This window comes from Petaurus breviceps, unplaced genomic scaffold, assembly GCF_028583685.1.
Source record: "Petaurus breviceps papuanus isolate PSGF00001 unplaced genomic scaffold, PetGlider_PUasm1.0 84, whole genome shotgun sequence".
Lineage (NCBI taxonomy): Eukaryota > Metazoa > Chordata > Mammalia > Diprotodontia > Petauridae > Petaurus > Petaurus breviceps.
In genome coordinates, this window is record NW_027186645.1 from 8,296,660 (window position 1) to 8,319,661 (window position 23,002).

The 23,002-nt window shown below is 37.6% G+C and overlaps 1 protein-coding gene and 1 non-coding gene across 2 annotated transcripts in view; one reads left to right on the forward strand and one right to left on the reverse strand.

The window, feature by feature from the left end:
- DOCK4 (dedicator of cytokinesis 4) overlaps positions 1-23,002 on the reverse strand; it is a 577,420-nt gene that overhangs the window by 164,018 nt on the left and 390,400 nt on the right. The window contains exons 17-23 of the mRNA XM_069107030.1: positions 20,359-20,515; positions 14,497-14,594; positions 14,275-14,358; positions 14,009-14,109; positions 6,335-6,416; positions 4,657-4,827; positions 2,869-3,061 (exon numbers count right to left, since the gene is read on the reverse strand). Coding sequence (XP_068963131.1) covers positions 2,869-3,061; positions 4,657-4,827; positions 6,335-6,416; positions 14,009-14,109; positions 14,275-14,358; positions 14,497-14,594; positions 20,359-20,515 — 886 coding nt within the window. The remainder of the gene's footprint in view (positions 1-2,868; positions 3,062-4,656; positions 4,828-6,334; positions 6,417-14,008; positions 14,110-14,274; positions 14,359-14,496; positions 14,595-20,358; positions 20,516-23,002) is intronic.
- LOC138176305 (U6 spliceosomal RNA) lies at positions 20,720-20,826 on the forward strand. Its single transcript, XR_011172212.1, has one exon. It is a non-coding gene; the product is annotated as a U6 spliceosomal RNA (small nuclear RNA).

Below are 23,002 nucleotides of genomic sequence, written 5' to 3' on the forward strand. Positions count from 1 at the left end.
TTGTGTGTGTGTACGTACATTTAAAGTAAAACTCTAAGACTTTAGGGGCACCAGGCGAAAAATTGTGTTTAAGTTATATCTTAAAGGAAGTGTGGAATTTTAAGAAGCAAAGGTAAGAAATTAGTATATTCCAGGCATGGGCAATAGCACTGATACTGAAAACGGAGTATGATGTATAAGGACCAGAGAGAAGGCCAGTTTGGTTGGATTCTAGAGTATTAATGTTTCTCTCATTCTGAACTCATATAGTCAATTTTTTTTCAAGTTTGCACCTCTCTGGAAATCCAAGACCCCAAGAACAAAAGCATGATGGAAATCATTTGGTTGAGGAAAAAGACAGACCTAAAAGATATTTTTGTATGAGTTTACTACATAATGTTCAGCCACATGGAAGACATGAATCATATCTTACTAATATAAATAATACAAATTATAAAACTGTAGAAGTAGGATATACATCTGAGGCCATAAGCATTTGTTCCTGGATGTTTTTCCTTTTATTTTGACCTGAGAATTACTAGGCCTATCACCCATGACCATGGCTCTCCTTTATTATACATTTTGTTACTCACATTATCTCCTTTTGCCATTTTATGTGTGTCTTTCTGATCAAATTTCAGCACTCTTGATCAGCTCAAGTCTTCTGCCAAGAATATTCTTCTTGGTCTTCCTAAAATCCATTTTTTGACCCTAGCTAGGAGCTCAACTCATCATTCTGGTATAATAAATCATTGTTCTACAAAACTAGGGTATTAATGTTTCTCTCATTTTGATACTACCTCTGTAGACAACCCTTCATTTTCTATGAGCCCCCTTATAGCTGTAATTCTATGACCCTGATTAACGATTTCAGCTCCAATAGGAAAGCATTTGTAGCTCCCAGTATGGAACCCCCAACCACTATTTCCCCCATCCTGGAGGTATTACTTGGATTCTTCTTACGTGCTATGGCCTATATACTGAATATGAACTTCTGCTGTTTCATAAGAGAGAGGCCAGCTTCACTCTCTACTAAGAAAAAACTGAATACTTGTATTGCTTCAGTGGGAGAGTCTCATTTCTGTTCCATTCTTCCTTTTATTAAATTAAAGAACTGATACCAGTTCTGAGTCCCACCTGCCCCAGTGGAATCTTTTCTCACTGGCTTCTTCTCTATATTATTTCTTTGTCTTTAAATTAATTTCCTTTTTTATTATGAAATTAGAAATCAACAAACACCAACATTTCCATATATGAAGAACATGAAAGAGGTGTTACATACTTTAAAAATGTGTGTGGGGGTGGGGATAATAACAGCACATACCTCCTAGGATTGGTGTGAGGATCAAATGAGACAATATTTTTAAAGCACCTAGCATAATGCCTGATCCATAATAAGTCATAAATAGTTTATTTCTTTTCCTTTCCCTCCCCCATGCAGAATGAAGTCCTCTCTTGTAACAAATATATATAATCCAGGAGGAAAAAAATATCAACCCACTGGTCATGTTTGAGAATGTATCTCTCATTCTGCATTTTTTTTTTCTTTTTGAAGGGGGGAAAGCTGGGCAATTGGGATTAAGTGACTTGCTCAAGGTCATACATCTAGGTGTGTGTGTGTGTGTGTGTGTGTGTGTGTGTGTGTGTGTGTGTGTTGTGTCTGAGGCCACATTTGAACTCAGGCCCTCCTGACTCCAGGGCCGGTGCTCTATTCACTTAGTGACCTAGCTGCCCCTCATTCCGCATTCCTAATTCATTACTTCATTTTTTTCTGCCCTGTTGAGGAAATCTTTATCCTTTCCAAGAGAATTTAGGATACCAGATTATATTTGTAAAATTTAAGTGGTAATAACCTCAGGTCAAGGTTGTCTGTATTACCAGACAATAAGCCCTTTGAGGATAGGGATTACTGGTACCAGTTACCTCTTAGGAAAAAAAAAAACTTTATTGGGGGGACCTAATGTTCTAGACATAGTAGGTGCTTTATTGTGTGTACTCTGCAAGTCAATAGAACAAATTCCGTGGTCTAGTGTTATTTTGGTCTCAAGATGAACTATTATAATCTGTTAGTGGACTAGAAAAACATTCCTGGAACTCTTTCAGAAATCATCTTTCACATTCTCTTCCTCCAAAAGCGCTGCTTTTATGCTTTAGCCCTGTTTGTTCACTTGTCAACCTGTTGGGCCATCCTATGTGTCAAGCACTCCTTCAGTACAGTCACCTATGGAGAACTCAACAGTCTCTAGTCTCTCACTGGCATTCAATCTATAGAAGAGCAAAAGTTCAACTCATGATCAAAAGATAATCGTGATTATTGGTGTGACTGCACCAGCAATGTGCCATACTAATCAAAATGGCTAAATTGATACAAAAGAAACATGGCATCCCAAACTTAACAAAAAATTCACTTGCCTAGGAAGAGGGCTGTTTCCATGGGATTAGCCCCAAAATGTTGATTTTTGAAAAAAAAAAAAAAAAAAAAAAAAATCCCTATTCTTTTTTTTTTTTTTGTTTTACTAATGCCTGTTATTATACCAGTTTCCTATTCTTTTTTTTTATAAGCTTTGAAAAAAATTCTTATTTTATCCCTTACTTAAATTAAAAAATGAAACTTTAAACACAAATATGCAAGTTTGGCATACAAACTGAGAATAAAGCAGTGTGCTTAGACTTTGTGACATCATCATTATGGCTTATTATTTCTGGAAACTCTCAGAAATACTGCTTTTAGCATAGATAAAAAATAATTGAGCTCCAATATTCCACATCAATAATGCTTTTATGAACTGGGGTTTTCTGAATGTTTTTATAGGTTTCTGCTGACCTGTGAATGCAAGACATGATAAGTTTTCTAGAGAGTTTGTTTCACCCAAGAGAATTATATCCTACCAGGGTTAGTATATAGCTGGCTTTCCACTGTTTTTCCAATGCACTGAAGCTTCACAGCTTGAAGGGAGTCATCTACATGCATGATTGTTGGCAGACTGCCCAGAGTATCATGCACCAAGTTTGCTACCTCCCGAACATCAAAGAGTTTCAACAGCTCAGAATACACTGCTGGGAAGGAGCTCAGGAACACAGCCTTAAAAAAAAAAGAGGAAAGAAAAAGAATTAAAATTAACCTCAAATTACCATGTGAAATGAGTTTTAAAATCTCAGTGTTCTGAGCAATTATCTTAAATATTTTTAAATGAAAGAGGGGATGGGGGAGATGATTAGAGAAAGTGTAGAGTAATTTAAAAGGAAGAGATAAAATTATCTATTGTCTATTTTTTTTAAAGTGTAGTGGCTAGAACATCAAAAGAACTGGGACATTTTGGAAATTAACTCATAGTAGTAGAATGGTTTTGGGGAAACCCTAGCATCAGCAAGGGGCAGCACTGGGTTATGGGAAGAGGACCAAACCAGAAGGCAGGGGATCTGGGTTCTATTTTCAGCTCAGCCACTGACTAGAGGTATGATCTTAGATAAGTCACAACAGTTATGCCTTCCACATCACAACTTCCCCCACTGAGGTTTCCATATATCATGGGTTGTCATAAGAAATTAAGTGGGAATTTTTTTTGAGTTTTATTGGAAGCCCCCGACACATAAAAACCAAAAGATATCATAGAAAACATTTAGAAACTCAGAAATAAATAGAATATATGTATAGTATTGTATAATGTTAGCATATTTTATCTTTTAATACCATGATAATTAAGGCTTCTTCTCTGGTAGGGAGGGTCAAAAAATTTTACATGGATTTTTCAAGATCATGGGGGCCCCATCCCCCTAACCCCTGTGATGTGGAAGGTATAACTATACTAATGTCTTAATATCTAGTATTTGCCCTGACTCCCTGAAGGGTTTGTTGTGATGATGAAATGAGATAATATATAGGAAAGCACTCAGAATACCATATAGTCCTGTACGAACTTAAGGCATATAGTAAACATGACTTTAGGTAGGTAGCCAATTCAAGAATACGTAATGGCACATTATGCTCTCAAACCTATCACCCTAGAAGAATTGATTTTAAAGCTATAATTTGTCCCCATTAACTTCCTTGGGGTGGGGGAGGTAGAGTTCCTACTGTCTCTGACCCTCTGATTGGAGGAAATCCAAATCACTATTTAAGGAGAGAGCTCCCTGCAGATGGATCTTCATTTATCACCTGACTGTACTGTAACTTCAACATACCCCGAGGTTGAGTACCTTCTCCTCTAGTCCCAAGTTTGACATCAGGGTAGCGGCAGCAGTCATTGTAATCTGCCCCCTGATAGTTAGGGAGCATGTAAGTACCCCAACATGAATTTTGTCCCTAGGCCCACATAATCAGGGGCCAAAGTTCAAAAGATGAAAAAGAAGTTTGGGGTTTTGGGAAGATAATCAAAACTATATTGGCTCTGATGAAATTCCTTCCACAACAATGATGGGAATAGGTTATCCAGCTACCAAGGTTCTTTCTGGCAACCAGAAACAGTGCTAATGCAAATCAATATCTTTTTGATTCAGGTAGGAAAAAATTGCAAATAAAGCAACCAAGTTCTGCTATTTAGGACTGATGGAATTTAAAAAAATCTATTCTAAATCATGACAGGTGCAACTATAAGCTGAAGCTCAATTATGTTTCTACGTAAAAATAAATAAACTGCAAACACCTTTTCCCCCTATTCAGAGGTTAACAAAAATTACCTGTGACTGAGATAAAGCTCCAGACCCTTTGCTTTCTTGGGAAAGGAAGAACCGTACTGACATTAGGAGTTCCTGAATGCAGCATCGGAATTCTTCTTCATTTTGTCCACCAGTGGCAAGAGAAAACAATCTTCGAGACTGAACTATATACTTAAAAATATATTCCTGTGCCTAAAATTGAAGGAAAAAAACCCACACATACATCAAAAGGAAACCCAAGCACCTTAACAAATGGTATAGCTTCCACTGTCCAAGAAACCATTCAAAAGAATTTTTCAAATGAAAGAAGAGAGTGGAAATTTATCAACCCTTGTTTTAAAAATCATGGCCCAACAGATATTTTGAACCTTTTCATTTCAGAAAGGACATTTCCCCAATGCCCTTATGAAATGAAAAAAGAAGGATTACCAGAAGCACTATATGATTCAGCCTGGTAGAGTGAATAGAATGCTGACTATGGAGTCTGAAAGACCTGGGGTTCAAATCTCTCTTCTGACATGCACACTATCCTCTCTCAGTGACTGTTTCCTCATTGATAAAATGGAGATAATATCTGCAGTACTGACTTGACAGGGTTGCTCTGAGACTCAAATGAATGTACAATATACAAAAAGCATTTTGCAAATTTTAAAGTTCTAAGCAAATGTCATCTATTACTATTAGAAAAACCAGTTTCTTCAATTGAATTTTATTTGGGAATATAAACATCAAAAGGGAATAGATAACATGAACATTAGTCTGGAATATATTTAACAAAGAGAAGTTAACCTTCCATAAATGATTTTGTCCTCATTCCATTTTTATTTAAGTCGTGGGCTTTTTGTTCAATACTCCTAAAGTAATTTAGTAATGTTGCACAATAATTACTTTACAAAATGTGAATGCCCTTTGGCTTTATCTAATGTTAGACAGTACAATATGACTAGGAATACGAACTTGTCTTAATTTGGAATATTCTTCTTTTTTTTTTTTTAAAGCAATCAGGGTTAAGTAACTTGCTCAAGGTTACACGGCCAGTTATTTCTGGGTGTGGTGCTGAGTATCTGAGCCCGGATTTGATCCAGGTCATCCCAACACTGGAGCCGGTGCTCTTACTCGCTGAGCCACCTGGCTGCCCCATGGAATATTATTCTTTAGACAACTAAAAAACTTTGAAGATTTTATTTCTTTATTTTCTTTAAACAGATTTTCCCAACATGTCATTTTTAGCTGAAAAAACAAACTAAGGTACAGAACTAATAAGTGAGCTGTGTGAGTTTATATCCAGACATTCCAATGGAATCACTGATAATCACAGATCTTCTTTCTCCCTACTAATTCATCCTATTTGATGCGAAAATTCTGCGTCTAATGATTCCAGTATGGTTCCAGCACAGGAGGCTGGTGTCATGATTGAAGAAATGGACCCTTAATATGCCTCTGTACAGTATGTGGGTATTACCACTTTCTTCTGTTCTTCCTCCCCACTAATCCAAATTAATCAGTAGATTCTGGGAAAAGTGTGAAGAAATAAAAGTTCAAAGAAAATTTTAATTTCTTAAGTCTCTGGGGGTACCATAATTTCAAAATCCCCAAATTAAATGCCATGAGCATGAACTTTATTAATCTATCACCACCAGGCCCTTTGCACAAAGAGAAAAACAATGTTTAGGGCATTTGTTAGTTGCACTGTATTTACCTTTAGAACTTCCTGGATGTGTTCCTGTCGTTCAGCTTCTGTTATTCTGTCCACATACCACTTAAGAACTTTAATAAGATCTCTAAAAATAGAGGGAAAATAGGCAGATTATGGATTTTTTCCCTAATTCTCATAATAATTAATCATCAATGTAAAAATCAAATATCCAAATTAAATACCTATTGTGATTGTTGGAAGGTTTCTTTTCCTGTCAGGAATATCATTAATTGATGACTGTGGATGATTATAGGCCTTAATAGACCCTTAATTTTGGATCTGTCATGTTGCCAATGAGTAATAACATCAATTTCCCCTGCCTAACTGCAACATCATCATTTCTTCTAAAGCCTGAGAGAAAAAAACTATACCTTAGCTTTTTTTTTCCTCCTGGATTTTCTTTATACCATTAATTAAAATGATCTTTTTTAAACATTGCTTTCAAAACAATTGTAGTCACATGAGACAGTGGAAGGAATGCTAGATTTGTTTACCAAGGACTTGAATTTGATTCCCAATTCTCTCACCTGTGCAAATCACTTGACCACGCTGGGCCTCAATTCCTGATTTATAAAAATGAGAGGGTCAGACTTGTAAGCCTCCTTCCAGCTCTAGACCTTTGACCATTCTCATGGATAGGTTTTTGAAGCCTTTGTGCTCTAAACCACATAGATACTGCAATTACTCTGCTCTACGTCATTTTAGTAAGGTAAGAGTCCTTCATTATCGCCAGGTCTTAGAGGCTGAATTTGATATCTTCCTTGTTATGGAATCTGTTCCCACAGGTGGAAGTACTGCCTATTTTTTTACTTCACTGAATCATTTGGGAAAAACAGAAATAAACAAACAAAAAACAATGAGCCTTATAATCTTGGAGGACTGAGATCCTAGGACTCTTGTTGCTAGGACCCTGTCCAGGACTAAGGTCTCATATACTGGGTGACCTAAGAGTCAAGTGCATCTTCCACATGGAGGGCATCTTGTCCTTGGCCATACATATTCCTTACACGTGGGCCTCTCCAATTATGGCCTTTACATGTGATCATCTTCTCATTTATGTGGGGTGTATTTGTGGAAGAGAATATCCCAGATTTATGGGGTAAATATTTTCATGCTACTTTTATTACTATGCCTTTTTCAGTAAATGCCTTTCTTTGAGCCAAGTGTGCCCTCTGGCTGTCTATTAAATGTAAAAATATCAGTGAGGGTTCATAAGCTACAGTTTTAGGGATGTAGTTACACATAGTAACCTTCAATATAGGGTAGCCAGCCTGTGGGGAAACTATCCTAAATGCTGTGGGAGTGGGAGGAGCCTTGTTAACCCTGTTAAGCCACCATTTGGGGATAAAACTAAAGAACTGACATTGACTGTGAGTAAAGTTACACTCCTAGGAATGTAATCATCAAGGATTTGTCAACCAGTTTTCTTGCTGACACATCTTTCTTTTTCTGGCAGATGAGAGGGATAAATCAAAAACAAAAACTGACTCCTCCATAACCTCAAGATCCAAGGGTAGAATCCTCAATCATCTGCTATTGCATTCAACCTATGGTTAACAAAGTCCCACCTCTTCCCCCTTTAATCCCTGCAGTTTGGAGTCACCATCTGCCAAAGCTAAAACGCCTTCCTTCCTCAGCTACTACTCAGTCAGGCCCATCTACCTCAAATGCATCTCTCCAGATTCCCTATTCTCTTCTATTCCTCAGTCCCACTACTCTAATTGAACCCCTCTAGTCTATTATTAAAACACTTCCCCTTGTCCTAGACATTTCCCTCTCATATATTTTTCATCTCATAGTATTCATGAAAAAGTGGCCCTCTCCAGATCTACCTACATCCCAGGTCAACTATTCCATATGGGTACACCTCTTCCCTCTTCTCCGACTCATCCCCCACCCCATGCCAACATAGTAGAAAATGTATCTTTGGTCGTCCCTGCCAATTCCACACCAACCCTTTCTTGTTATCTGTTAGCAAACACCCCACCTTTGAGGTCTCCACTATTTATATCCTTCAGTACAGATCTATTGGCCTTCAGGTTATTCTATCTCTATTCTCCAGGAGACTCAGTGCTTTGCTCAGTCTTCCTCTCTTCCTCAACACTTCTGACATCATAGTTGTAGACTTGAATTTATGTATGCTGATATACCCTCTAAAAAACTGATTTATCAATCTTCTCAATTCCCATGGCCTATATCTTTAATCCACCTCACCCACCCCCCACACGGATGGTCAAATTTTTTATCTTACCAGGACCCATAATAATAATACTACCTTCATGATCCAGAATTCTGAAATTCCTTTCATAGACCATAATCTCTTATCTTTACATCCTTTCCTCCTCCTAAACTTGTTCTTCATCCTCACAATAATCTCCAGTCTAATTTCAATTGGGCCCTCCCTGATGCAACAATCATTTTTTTCTTCCTTGAATAGCTTTCTATAACACGTCTTATACTGACTATCCAAATGCTCTATTCTTTCTGCAAGTCCTGGAACAACCTTCCCCTGTTACCTCTTAGAAGAAAGACTTTGCCTCCTATTTGACCAATAAAAGAGAGGGTCTTTCTATCATAGTACTTCCTTGGTCCTTGATCTACACCTCAAAATTGCTTTATATCCCTATTCCTTTGCTTCATTTTCTTGCCAAAACCAACTCTTCTATTTTTCCCTTGAATCTGTCTTCCCCTCTTCTTGGAGACATTCTCCTCAAATACCTCAATTCACACATACAGTCTTCAACTTCTATATTTCTCTTGAGGGTCCCACCATCCTTCTAGTCAACCAGGTTCCTAACCTAGAAGTCATTCTTGACCTTTTTTCCCCTTTCATACATACCGTGTTTCCCTGATAATAAGACACTGTCTTATTATTTTTTTTGGACAGAAAAACACCAGAGGGCTTATTTTTAGGGGAGGGCTTATTTTAATGAACATTGACAGCAATTTTAACAGGTAAATGTGAACAAAAAAATGTACCTTTATTCAATAAGCAAATCACTGGGGAAGAACAGGATGACGCGCTCACTGCTGCAGCTCTGATTGGATGCAGCTCGGAGCACGGCGTGCGTTTCACGGGGGGGGAGGGGGGATGGTGCATACAGAGGGTACTGTAATGTAGCGGATCACCTTCACTACAGTAGCAATCTCAATAGGGCTTATTTTCGGGGGAGGGCTTATTTTAGAGGAATCTTACACAGTAAGGGGAGGGCTTATTTTCGGGATAGGTCTTATTATCGGGGAAACACGGTACCAATATCTAATCACTCTACAAGGTTGATCAATTCTACCTCCACATCATTACTTCAATCCATCCCCATCTTTCAACACTGCCACTACCCTAGTTCAGCTCCCTTACCTTTTCTCTTGGTCTATTACAGTGGTCTAATTGGTTTCTTTCCTTCCAGTTTCTGTCCTCTGCAATCCATCCTTCACAACACTGCCAAATTTTTCCTAAAGCAAAGCTCTCACTGTTACCCATCTACTCAAGAATCTTCAATGGCTCCCTAAAACATCTGGGATAACATACCAATACCTCTGTTTTGAATTAAAACACTCCAACTATCTCCAACTTACCTTTACAGAGCTATTTCAAAAAGCTTTTCTTTCATACCACGTGTCCCAAACAAATTGACTGTTAACCAGACGCAGTTATCTACTCCCTTCTCTGTGCTACTGAACAGGCTGTTTCCCATAACTGGAACAGGCCTCCTCTTCACCTCACCTCTGCTTCTTAGAAGTTTAGCTCTCTTCAGGGACCAGCTTATTCCCTCCTATTTGAAAGTCTTTCCTGATCTGCCTCTGTTAAGATTTTTCTCCTCCCTTTAAATTAATTTATTTTTATTTGTGTACATGTTGTACCCAGCAGTAATGTAAGCCTCTTGAGTTTCTCATTTTTGTTTTGTAATATTTGCCATAGTGCCTTACACATAGAAATGAATTAATGAATGGTTATCAAATTAAATTTGATAGTAAGGAGACTCATACGTTTTGTTCTCTGTCTTTAAACCTGGGCTCACTTATTTTCTTATGCCTGGGAAGGCCTCTTCATGTCTAAATCTGTTAAAATTGCACCCACCCTTTAAGGTTTGGCTCAAATTACAATTATTCCATGAAGCCTTCCATTCTACCCCCAGGTCACACACTTTCCTAATGTTTAGTGAAAGGGCCAATTAGGTACCTCAGGAGCATGAATTTCAGTTCAATTTAACAATTAAGGTGATAACTTCCAGAAGAACAACTTGATGCATAGCCTTATAAGATCTGGTCCAGTCCCGGAAAAGAGATGTACCCTAGAAACTGTGTAGGGTTAAAAGTGAAATCTAGAGGTACTTAGTGAGTTTGTATATGTCTACATGCATTAGGCACAGTATAGAAGACAACATTTTTCCAAATGCATTTATTTCCTCTGTGGCTTTATGAAAGCACATTATAAATTTATAGGAATATTGGGCTTGATGCTAAAGAACTCTCTCACTCTTTATCACAGAATTCTAATAGTGCATTGAGAGTTAATTTCTACAGAATCAAAATGTTATGTTCAAAGATATAATTCTGACCAAAGACATAATTCTGTTTTATTAAGGACCCTCAAAATTAGTCTTCTCACCTTTACCTGGGGCAGTCAGAGGATTATACAATTAGAGAAAGAAGGGATCTTAGAAGCTGTTAGACCAAATCCTTCATTTTATATATGAGGAAACCATGGCCTAGTGACTTTCTGAGGGTAACACAGATTAAGGCATAAGAGCCAGGATTTGAAGCTAGGTCTTCTGACCCCAAATTCAGTGCTCTTTCTGCTTGATCAACATGGCTTCTCTAGTCTCAAGAGAATACATAGGTCACATAGGCATTCAAAAGGTCAATTTCTTCCCTCTCAGTGAGGAGTGAATAAATGCAGATGCCCATAGGGCTGCTGAAGGGGCTATTTTTTAAGACATGATGTTCCAGGGATCTCTGACCACCCACAGTCTTACAAGATTCCAAGGTACTTATTTGTCTGGTTAGGAAGGATTGACCCACTACCTCCCTAGCCAATCTGAAATGTAGGTAATTACACTCCTGCTCTCTAAATTCCAATTCCAATTTGCGCTTAGGCAGGACCATAGAGCTGTGAGAGCACCACTGACCTCTCACTGATGCTGTTGCATTTCATCCTGGGCGTAAAATCACACTGACAGTGGAGCAAGCCATTGCCCATCAATTCAATTAGACACAAAAATAACTCACCTCATGTAAACTTTAGACAAGAAAATTTCCATACATGAGCCAGGAAATGGCCAAACCAAAGGTACTCATGTGTCATTCACAGTATTCCCACTTGCAATGTATATTATTTCTTTTTGGAAGCAAAAACGTACTGTATACCCCATAAGGCAGCACAATTAAAACAAAACACTCTGAATGTTATTTTGATGCATAATTTGAACTGGCAGTATATGTGTGCACTAAAGAAACTAGGAAGTAATAGGTAAAATCAAGGTCATATGGGCTCATGTCTTACAGCTGTATTAAGGCAGAGCTAAGAAGGTCAGGCTAAGGCCTACTCTCTACGTACATTTTTCCCCTCCTTTCTTTCCTTGCTACTTTCCTACCTCTCCCTGTCTCCTTCATCCCTATGTTTTTTTCCTTTCTTCCTTTCTCCCTTCCACCTATACTGATGAATTTCTAATTCTGAGTAGAAGACAATGACTTCTAATTTATAATTATCCTTTTGTAGTAGGGTGGGTGAAGCAAATACCTGAGAGATAATAATTTTGGCTTTGGTACAAATCTCTTAGGTACTGTATGTGTGCCAGAGTACCAGGCTTGAAGTCAGGAAAACTCATCTTCCCAAATTCAAATCTGGCCTCAGACACTTCCTAGCTCTGTGACTCTGGTCAAGTCATTTACCCTTGTTTACCTCAGTTCCTTTCCTGCAAAATGAGCTGGTGAAGGAAATGACAAACCCCTTCACCATCTCTGTCAAGAAAACCCCAAATGGGGTCACCAAGAGTTTGGCATAACTTAAAAAAAACAACTGAACACCAACAACATTGAAAGTAAATCTTTAAATTGTATTAAAAATCAAATAAACATTGTACTCTGAGTCAAAAGTTTGAGCCCTAGATTTTAGCTGTGTGCTCAGGTTAATCATGTCATCTCTAACAGTGTCAGTTTCCTCATCTGTAACATGGGAAAGGTTCAGACTAGATGATCTTTAAGGCAGCCTTCAGCCCTGACAGCCTAACAATATGCGGGTTTGTGGGTAAGGGACTATTGCTGTGTTTGTCCTTTGTTTTTGAAGAGGAGGGAGGACCATGGCGTCAGGGAAATGATGACATGACTTGCAGCTGACTTTGATTTGAGTGGGGGAGGGCTGTGCAAGGTCACCAGCCTCACTTTCTCCTCCAGTCATCCGAATCCAGTGACCAGATATTCATCAGGGCAACTGGAGACCATCAGGGATGCAATGGGAAACCTTGGTCCTTTTAGGTTAAGGCCTTCACATATATTCACTTAGAGTGAGGTAACGCCCATTCAGTGAATAGGCCTCTGTAAGAAATGAGTGAAGGGATGGCCCCTTTAATTAGAAAAAAAAAATCAAGCTGGGAAGAGAAGACCCTCAGGGTTACTATGACAAAGAAAAACAGTTACCATTGACATCCACTCTAAGCCAGGAGGGCCCAAAACTAGACAGTTAAGTGGAGTATGGGCAGGGACCTCTTGTGGTCCAATCCCAGAGTGAACTGCGAGAAAAAGGACGGTTGGAAGAAAGGAAGGAAATCTAGTCAGTAAACCCCAAGTTAAGATGGCAGCTTCTGGCCATCAAAATTTACCTTCTTTTGGAGAGAAGGGGGGGGGGTGGAGAGAGAGAGAGAGAGCATGAGCTGAGTTACCCAACTAATGGGTCCCCATTCAGGCAGCTGGCTCTACTCACAAGTTGTGTTTGTCCTTCATTTTCTAAGAGGATCATGGCATCAGGGAAATGATAACATGACTTGGAATTGACTGATGTGAGTGAGGGACGGTACTCTTCAAAAACAAGGGACAAACACAACCTGTGAGTAGACCAAGCTGCCTGAATGGGGCCCAGCTATTTGCGTAAGGGACTATACTAGACACTGAAGGAGGCGTTTGCTACTTGACAGCAATTACCCATTGAGGTAGTGAGGGGCAGAGATTGGCCAAGACACAACTCTTCCTTGGCCTCTGTTTATTGCGTGCTGTAAGTTCTAACTGAATGAGAAGGTAGAAACAGCCGCCTCACAGCGGCCTAATTCACTTAAGCAGATGTGTCAGAGAAGGTTGTTTTCCATGTAGAAGTTAGTCAAGATTTTAGAACTGAAAATAAACATAATTTCTCACAGTCAAGGAGAAAAACAATTAGCCACCTTAGACTATAAGGTGATCAGTGAAAAATTAAGAGAGAAAAACCTTTAAAACTTTAGTCTCATACAAAGTTCAGGACTATAATTTGGGAGGCTGTTTTTTTTTTTCCTTTGGGAATTTAAATAAGATGCAATTAGATTTTTTCATGTTGTTTTTTCAATTACACTCAGACTCTGGGAATGTTACACATGCTGGCCTTCATTTCTTCCTATGTTACCTTTTAAATTTATATCCATAGCTGGTGTTGCTTAGAAGGACTGAAAAAAAGGGATAGTTTCAAGCCAATTAAAAGATAAAAGACATTACCTGTATGCAAGTGCCCCAGCAAAATGACTTTCAATGTAAGTGTCCATTACAGGTTTGAAATGATGAAATTTGCTATCTTGCAGTAAGTTTATTATGTGAACCTAAAAGAAAATTGAGCTTTATTAAATTGATGCAAATCAAGTTCCTTTTGTTACCTGTAATTGAACTGTTATGCTCTCAATTTCATATTTCTGAAATGCTTTTATAACAGTCATGACTGAGAAGCAAAATGATTAATATAAAATTAGGGGAAATTTTATACTCACCAGAGAATCAAACACCTTTGACCCATATTTCTGAGAATTTTCATCTAAAATTCCAAATAAGGTGTCCAGGGTATCTTGCAGAAACTGTTTTGCAGATAAAAATAAAATTCATAAAATGTCATTTTGTCCTTTTTGCTTCCTTCCACCCCCTTTTTACAGATATTATTTTCTTTGAATTTCTTCAAAAAGGTGGTGGGGGAGGAGAGGCAGGGAAGAGTTTACCTTTACTATCTCTGAGCCATCAATTTCTTTTATTTTGGAGAGGCAGCCTGTTATCTTGTCTGGATGAGTTCTCCATTTTAGAAGATCAAGCATATCTCCTATACAAAAAAATAAAAGGAAGCTAAATAGCCACAGGAGATCTTAAGTCTCTTCACCTGAAACACTCAATTGTTAAAAACCTGAAATCCCAAACAAGTTACAATCACATACAGAAACCAAAGTAATAATGTTGTCAAGTCTAACCGGGAGCCTGTTAACACATCCTTTGTCTAGAACTGGGCACTTGTAGCAAGATCCAAGTAGCCAATATCATTTACTGGAAACAGTTCTCACATTCACTGGCACATCAATTCACCAACCACACTTGTGTTTGTGTAGGGAGTAAAAACAGTTCTAGCCTTGTCTGCATGAGTCAGTATTTGGAGAGTTAGACTATAGCGGCATCCAGGTCATTCTATTGTTACAATTCTTTCAACAGCTGAATAAATAACTTTTTCCCTATCATCTGGCCCTCTCTGGTGGTAGCAAGGCAACCTGATGGTTGGTAACATGAAGTCAGCAGTTTAAAACCCACATGTACACCACATATGCATGTGCCCACACACAAAATGACTGAGATTTAGTATAAATGCACAGTGTGCAGCAGATATGGAAATACTACAGTATGACTGGCTGATCTTTCGATCAACATAAGAGGGAAGAAAATCATTTTAGCATTCAGCAAAATTGAATGAACAGAAAGGTTCATAGAGCATGCGTGAGGGATTTGTTAGGATTCAAAAATAAAACCCACAGATAAGTGAGAAATTTACTTCAAAGCATTTGTTTCAGGAGAAATCTAATGGGGACTCCTTGAGAGCCAGAAAGATATCACTAAGAAAAGTGGGAAAAAAAACCTAAAGGAGTACTTGAGATTAAATAGAAAATTATATGTAGTGAACAGAAAGAATAAAAAAACCCACAAATATCTCAGGGAGAAGTCACAGGAAATAGATATGCTCTCAAGCAGTTTGATGGAAAAACATAGAAAACGTGAACAACTTCACAATGAGTTGAAAGTCTATAAATTTGAAACCCTCACAGAGAAAGAGAAGCAAAAATCCCCTATGGATACAAAGGAATTGGGCAAACATATTCATTCCCTAAATTACTATATTTTAAAGAAGAGATTTATGAGTAGAACTCCAAAGTATCTGAGCTATATTTTCAATGTGCATGTCTGCACATGAACAATCCTGGGGCTTTGACCTAAAATTATCTTTATAATTATAAGTAAGTCATCATATTTTGAGTATTTTATATTTTCATAATATGCAAGAGAGCTAAAGCTACAAAACCAGACCATTTGTTTTTCCACTAGTCTGTGGTCTCCTTCCAGTCCCTTTATGGCACCTTCTACATTTGACTCCACTTCTGGCTGTTGAGTATGCTGTTAAAAAGAATTATTCCACACTGTCATATCCCTTTACTCCTCTTTCCTAAGTCTGCCCCCCTCAACTACTCTGTCTCTTTCCCTTTTTCTTCTGTGCCTTATGTTTACTACCAATGCCTCTTCTTTATCAGCAAAGAATTGTCCTAGACAACCTGGACATTCTGTGGAAGGATGTTCCATGTAGGTGGGGCATGGGCCAGCCAGTGCCTGGCACATAGCACTTAAAAAATACTTGTTGACTATGATGGTTCTAAGGGTAACACTAGAGGGAGGAGCAGAAAGGCTTTAGTGTGTTTATCTCTTACAGGGATGAAAATCAAATGACAAAAGTGGTAAGTGCATCTGGTGATGTCTAAAAAGGCATTTATAATATAATGACCATAAATTCATAGTCTCTAAAAAAAGGAGAAAAAAACCAACAAAGGAAATCATCTTCTGGGGCCAGAGGGAGGGACAGAAGGGAAAACTGGAGGATAATGATAGTAATGCAAGAAAAACCAAGTATCAATAAGGCACTTAAGAAATACAAAAGCAAATTCATGAAGGGATATAAATGGGACAGTTTTGTTCCTATAATGCTAAACTTAGTATACACAAAAACATTCATATGTAAAAGAAGCTCTTGGTATGTTAAAATATTTGTGTTTGATAAAAAAAATTTTTTTTTAAGAAAACAGTGTAGTCGAGTTCCTTCTGTTTACAGATAAGGAAAATGTGCTCAGCAAGTATAAGGGCCCAGGACACAAACTCAGGTCTCTTTCTAACATATTACAATGAAGTAAGATACTAATGGAGTGATCAATCAAGCAGCATTTTCTTTAAAAATGGTAGTTATTTTACAAGACATGTGCAAAGTGTATGAGACTTGCACCTAAGACAATACCCCAAAACCCGCAATCTCAGTGACTGCCACAGGATATCTGTGAACTAGATGTTATGATCTACCACTTCAAGTCAGAAATTCATCAATTCAATTCAATCAGCATTGATTAATACAGTATAGGAAAAAAAACCCAAATTATGATGGAGTCCTTGCTCTCAAGATGCTTACAATCTTCATTTATAATCAAGGCAACGAGGTGGCATACCAGATAAGAGTGCTAGCCTTGGAATCAGGAAGGCCTGAGCATTCGGCATCAGACACTTTTGACCTATGTTACCTGGGAGAAGCTGCTTTAATCTCTTTTACAGTGCCTCATTGATAAAATAGGGATAGTAAAGGGCACTGACCTCAGAAAGTTGTGATGCAGATTAAATGAGATGATGTGTGTAAAGTCCTTTGCAAACATCTAAGTGGTATAAAGATGTTAATTATTCTTCTTGCTGGAAGAACAGAAACCACATCTAGCATACTTCCAGGGCTCTAGAAACTTCACTAAGCTTTCCATCATAGTGCCAAGCTATTACATTTATTGAAAATCTACATGATTAAGAGCATGCACTTCTCTCTTAATTTGCACAATAAATATTTGTGTACATGCTGACCAACGTTCACCAACAGGTTGATAAGCCTCAAAACCCTGAAAGTGGCAGGATCCCCTCCCCACCCCAGACCACTGGTCCTATTGTCTACCCAGTTCCTGCAAAAATCATCTGAGGAACCAATTCATGAGGAAAAGGGGCCAGCTATCCTTACCAACTACTAACTAATTCCTACCTGTAGGTCTGGTAAACCAACCTAGCTGAGGTTTCAGAGTACCCTGATGAAAAGACAAAAGCAGTGTAAGTCAGATAAGTCACTACCACCTTAACTACCTGATGGAGATAGTTGAGGATCCTGAACCCAAAAGCCTTAGGAATGGCAGTGTCCTAAACCACTTTCTCCATTTCCATCCTGAGCCCCAAAGCTATCACTGAAGACAGCAGTCACTGTGGAGAAGGGCTCTAGTTTCCTCTCCCTCATCAACACCAAATACTAATTGCCAGTGATGGAAGACAAACACAAAAGCCCTGGGAGTGGCAGCACCTTTATCCCCCCCCACCCCCCCAAAAAAAACCATTGTCCTGCTTCTAGTCCAGCACCTACATCCACCATCCAAGGAAGCAACTCCCAAGGAGATGTGACCTGGCAACTGCAGATGCCACAACTACTGAAGGCCCAGAAAAGGATCTTCTTGCCTTAATTCCCTGGCACTGTCAAATGGATCTACCTCAGAAAAATATGACTTTATCTGTAGAAGTGACATTTAGGATGATGCACTGCCATTTGTACCCTAGGGATCATGAAACTGTTCCATCTGACTTACAGCTGAAACCTTCTATGCATCATCTTCCCCCTTACAATGTCATCCCTTTGAGATCAAATGAAGTGGTATCTGTAGCACTCTTAGCACAGTATCCAACACACAGCAGGTGCTATATAAAGAGGAGCTTATTCCCTTTCCTTCCTTGAGAGTAATGTCTGTCTTAATATTCCATTCATTCATTCACATCATTCCATCATCCCTCCTATGACACTGTAAAGCACCTACAGTCAGGAGGTATATTTCAGTTATCTTTCTAAATCCCCCTAAACCTATTGCAGTGATATAATAAGTGTTTAATAAGATTCCTGTTTGGGCTTTAATATTGTAAATAAGATTAATTTACTTCCCAAACACAGTAGGATTAAATGTGAAATTATTTCATGCTCACATTGTTATCATTCCTATCATTTAAGTGATATTAAAATGAAACAGAGAGAATGGCATTGGGGTATACATTCTGCAAGGTAATCTCCCTTTCCCCTTCTTCTATTCAAAATATATTATTCATTTCCTGCTTATTTTCAGTTGGTTCTCTTCTTAAAAGGACAAGTTTAATTAAGGTCAAAAATGATAATCTGGCATTGGTAAAGCTTCAATTGCACTAAAAATATTATATTAAAAATTGACTCTGCCTTCAACAGAGGCAGACATCCAATACTTTAATTCCACATATCCTACATTATGTTTATATCTACCTGTAAATATTGTTTTCATCTTACAAAATGCAGCTGTTAATTATCAGTTCAAAAATATTAATGTTAATATTCTCATCCTAGAAATAATCATATATAATCCTAGGTTATTTATGGTAGAGAATTGATTATTGGTGAAGGTATTTCTAAAAATCACCAAGATGTATAAGATTAGAGGTACTTTATAACACTTTACTGGGGGAGGTGGTGCAATTTAATTAAATGCCAACTCAGCCTAAGGGACAGCCACATGCTTAATTTACCCAAGATGAACAGATATCCTTTGATGGATGAAGTAGATAAAAGGGTGATTCACTCTATAACCTTCACAGGGGCAGACTGATGGCCCTCATAAAAATTCATGAGGGATGATAAATGTTTTGCACTTATTTACAAAGTTGCACCAATGGAGATTTTAGTTAATTGGTGACAGACCCTAAAAAGTATCATAGCATCTTAGATAAAGGGCTAGCCTTGTAGTTAGCAAGACCTGTATTCGAGTTGTCCCTCTGACAAATTATGTAACACATCAATTCTTAGGGCTCCAGGCAGCTCTAGAACATTGTAAATTACAGATGAGGTGAGAGAGACAGATAGACAGCAGACACTTTTCATCTTTAATGAAAATAAAAACATGCATCAGAGCTGGAAAGAAACAAATAAAAATGGGAAAACTATTGAGAATTCAACTTGTATACACATATTACGCACTGAAATGGAAAAGCAATTTGAAGCTGTTCAATACTGTAGCATTATGTTTCATCCCCCATACCCCTCGCCCCACCAAACAGATAAACCTTTTTTTTTTTTTCAAAATAAATGATGGATCATGGGACAAGAAAAAGATAAAAGGAAAAATACCAATACTTGTACACAGGAGTATTTTTTAAGAAACCATGTCTTACAATATGTGGGTTGTTTTGTAAATGTAATGAATCTGCCTTATTAGTCTGCCATTTGAAATGCAAGCCAGACATAAAAAGCTCTCCCCCAAAATTCATTTGCCTCCTTCAGCATAGACATTATTTCCATAATGATCTACCAAGAAGATGGGCTTGCTTTATTAATCATAACTTGCTAAACAATCAATGACATAAAAGGCAATGTTAGAACAGAAAAGCAATATCCATTTAATTAAACAAAACCAGCCTTTTATTCAGAAGCCTGCAATAAGCACTGGATAAGGAACCATAAAACAACAGATTAAGGTGATGCCTCCTTTGTTCTCTCTTGTTCTGAAGCAGCTGGGTTTTGATGACAGTCTAAGGGTTATACATTTGGTTTCCAGTGTTGAGCTAATTTTAGAGCCATTCTTAAATTGTGTACACCCGATGGATCATTGAGTCCCAGTTGTTTCCATTTTATTAGAAAAGGCACAGACAAAAGGAGCAACCAGATTTTCTAGTGCCAAATCTTTAAATATTTCAGTGTTTATTTGGAAATGTCATTTATAAATTCACTGAGACAAATAGATTTCAAAGAACCCACCTACCATTCTGGGTGAGTTTAGTGGAACAGAGGAAAGATGTGATCCAAAAGGACTCTTTAGTGGCCTTTATTGCTTGATTATTGGTCCCAAGGAGACTGGCCTTGGAAAAGGGAAGTCTGAGGTAGCGACTAGAATCCTGAAGGTTTGTATTTTCTTCACACTGTTTAAAAAGAAAAAAAAAAGAAACCAAATAATTTTTTTTCCAAAAGTAGAAGTATGAATGACATTTGGCTTAAAAAAAAAAGACCTCTCCCCCCAAAAAAGTACAGCTTGTTTTACCATGACTTCAACAATTAACATAACGGGTTCCTAAAAAAATTCTTCTGTCCTGAAACAGCTGACTTGGTGAAACTTCAATGATTTCATGCTTGGATTGGCAGTACCTTTACTAAAATATGAACAATACAGAGAAGACTAGTATGGGCTCTGAGCAAGGATGACATGAAAATTTGTGAAATATGTTCTATGTGTTTTCTTAATGGGGGACAGAGGGAAGTGGGAGAGAAATTGGAGCTGAAAATAAAGTTGAATTTAAAAAGAAAGAACTTATATGATTTCAAGTGTAAATTTTACAGGCTTGTAATGAGACTAGCTCTTTAATGAGGCCCAATTACTTTATAAGAAGAGCACATCTGTGTGTAGATTATAACTGCTTTGGAAACATTCAGTCACAATAGAATCAACAACAGTTTAAAAATGGAATCCACTAAATGTCTCTGGAACATTTGTTCATGTTTTAAAATTTATTTCATCAGTTCATCATGAACATTAAATCTTTTAGTTAGTTTCAAAAACTGTACTCAGAACATTGTATATCAGAAAATTTGCCCATAAGAAAGAAAACTTACTATTTTGTAAAGCTATGATAAACTAACTCCAAAAATACTCTGTGTACTTTCAAACTACAAGGGGCAAATTGACCCATTCAGAATGACACTGAATTAGATAATTAAAAAAAAAAATCTCACCTACCTTGGGTATTTCCACAACCAAAGTCCTAAAATCTTGATAATTTCCTACTAATTTTACAAACTTTATTCATGGCTTTATAAATTATAAAACAATTCTTTTAGGTGAAAATAATCATCCCATAGAACTGGTAAGCATGATGAGACTAAGAATGAGAATGTAAATAAGAGTAATAGTGGCAGAAAGAGAATTCAGTGCTGCGAAGACTGAATATAATGAAATACTCATTTTGTTTTTGAGGTTTAACTATTTTTTAAAATTTTATTTATTTTTTAAAAGCAATTGGGTTAAGTAATTTGCCCAAGGTTACACGGCCAGTTATTATTTTGTGTGGTTGTTAAGTATCTGAGGCTGGAACCAATCCTGGGTCCTTGGGACTCTGGGGCCGGCACTCTTACTCACTGTGCCACCTAGCCGCCCCTTAACTGTTTTTTTTTTAATTCTATATTAGTCACGTTGTGAAAGAAAACAGACAAAAAAACAAGAAAAATAAAGGAAAGAAAAATTATGTTTTGATCTGCATTTAGACACCATTAGTTTTTTCTCTGGAGGTGGATAGTATTTTTCATCATAAATACTGCAGAATTATCTTAGATCACTGTATTGCTGAGAATGGCTAAATTGTTCACAATTGATCATTATACAATATTGTTGTTACTGTATATGGTGATCTCCTGGTTTTGCTCATTTCACTTTACATCAGTTCATGTAAGTCTTTCGAGATGTTTCTGAAATTGCCCTGTTTGTAATTTCTCATAGCACAATAGTATTCCATCACATTCATATACAACTTGTTTATCCATTGCCCCAACTGATGCACATCCCCTCAATTTCCAAATCTTTACCACCACTAAAAGAGTTGCTATAAATGTTTTTTATAGGTCCTTTTTTTTAAATCCCTGTGGGTTATAGCCTTAATAGTGGTATTACTTGGTCAAAGGGTATGCATGGTTTTACAGCCCTCTGGGCATATTAAGCGAGGCTTTAGAGACCAAAGGCTGAATAATAAATTGCTAGTCAGAATGAGGACATCAAGAATAGTAAGCAAGGTCAATATATTGATAAAGGTTAGACATTAATTGATAAAGCATTTAGAAAGTGCTCACTATGATTCAGTCACAAAGCTAGGTGCTAAGCAAAGGAGACCAACAATCCCTATGTTCAAGGAGCTTACATTTATTTATTGAAGAGAGAGAGAACACAGAAGAGTTGACAAGTAAAGGTAGGAGTGAGGGGAGGAGGTTACTCAAAAAAGACTGTCAGCAAGTGAAGGGAGAAGTTTAGAAAAGAGTGGAGTCAGTAGTGCCATGACCATATCCTGGGCACCCCGTTAAACGGTGATCTTGGCTAGAGAGACTCACTAGTTAAGACAACAAGCTTCAGCATGGAGTCATGTTCAAGGTGGAAAGGTTAGTGCCAAGAGGGTAATGACAGAGAGCAAGAAGTGCAGCTGGGAATAATAGAGGGATGGTATGAGTAAAATAATTTCAAGATATACAGAAAACATAGTAACATGACTCATGCTATACTTGAATATGATTCCTAAATGGCTCATGGAGACACTGGAAGTTTATTAATAATCACTCCAATAACACAGTTTTTCCATGTTTTTGGCTCTAGTTGATGATCTACATTTCAAAAATATCCATGTTGTATACTGATACGCATCCAGTATTGG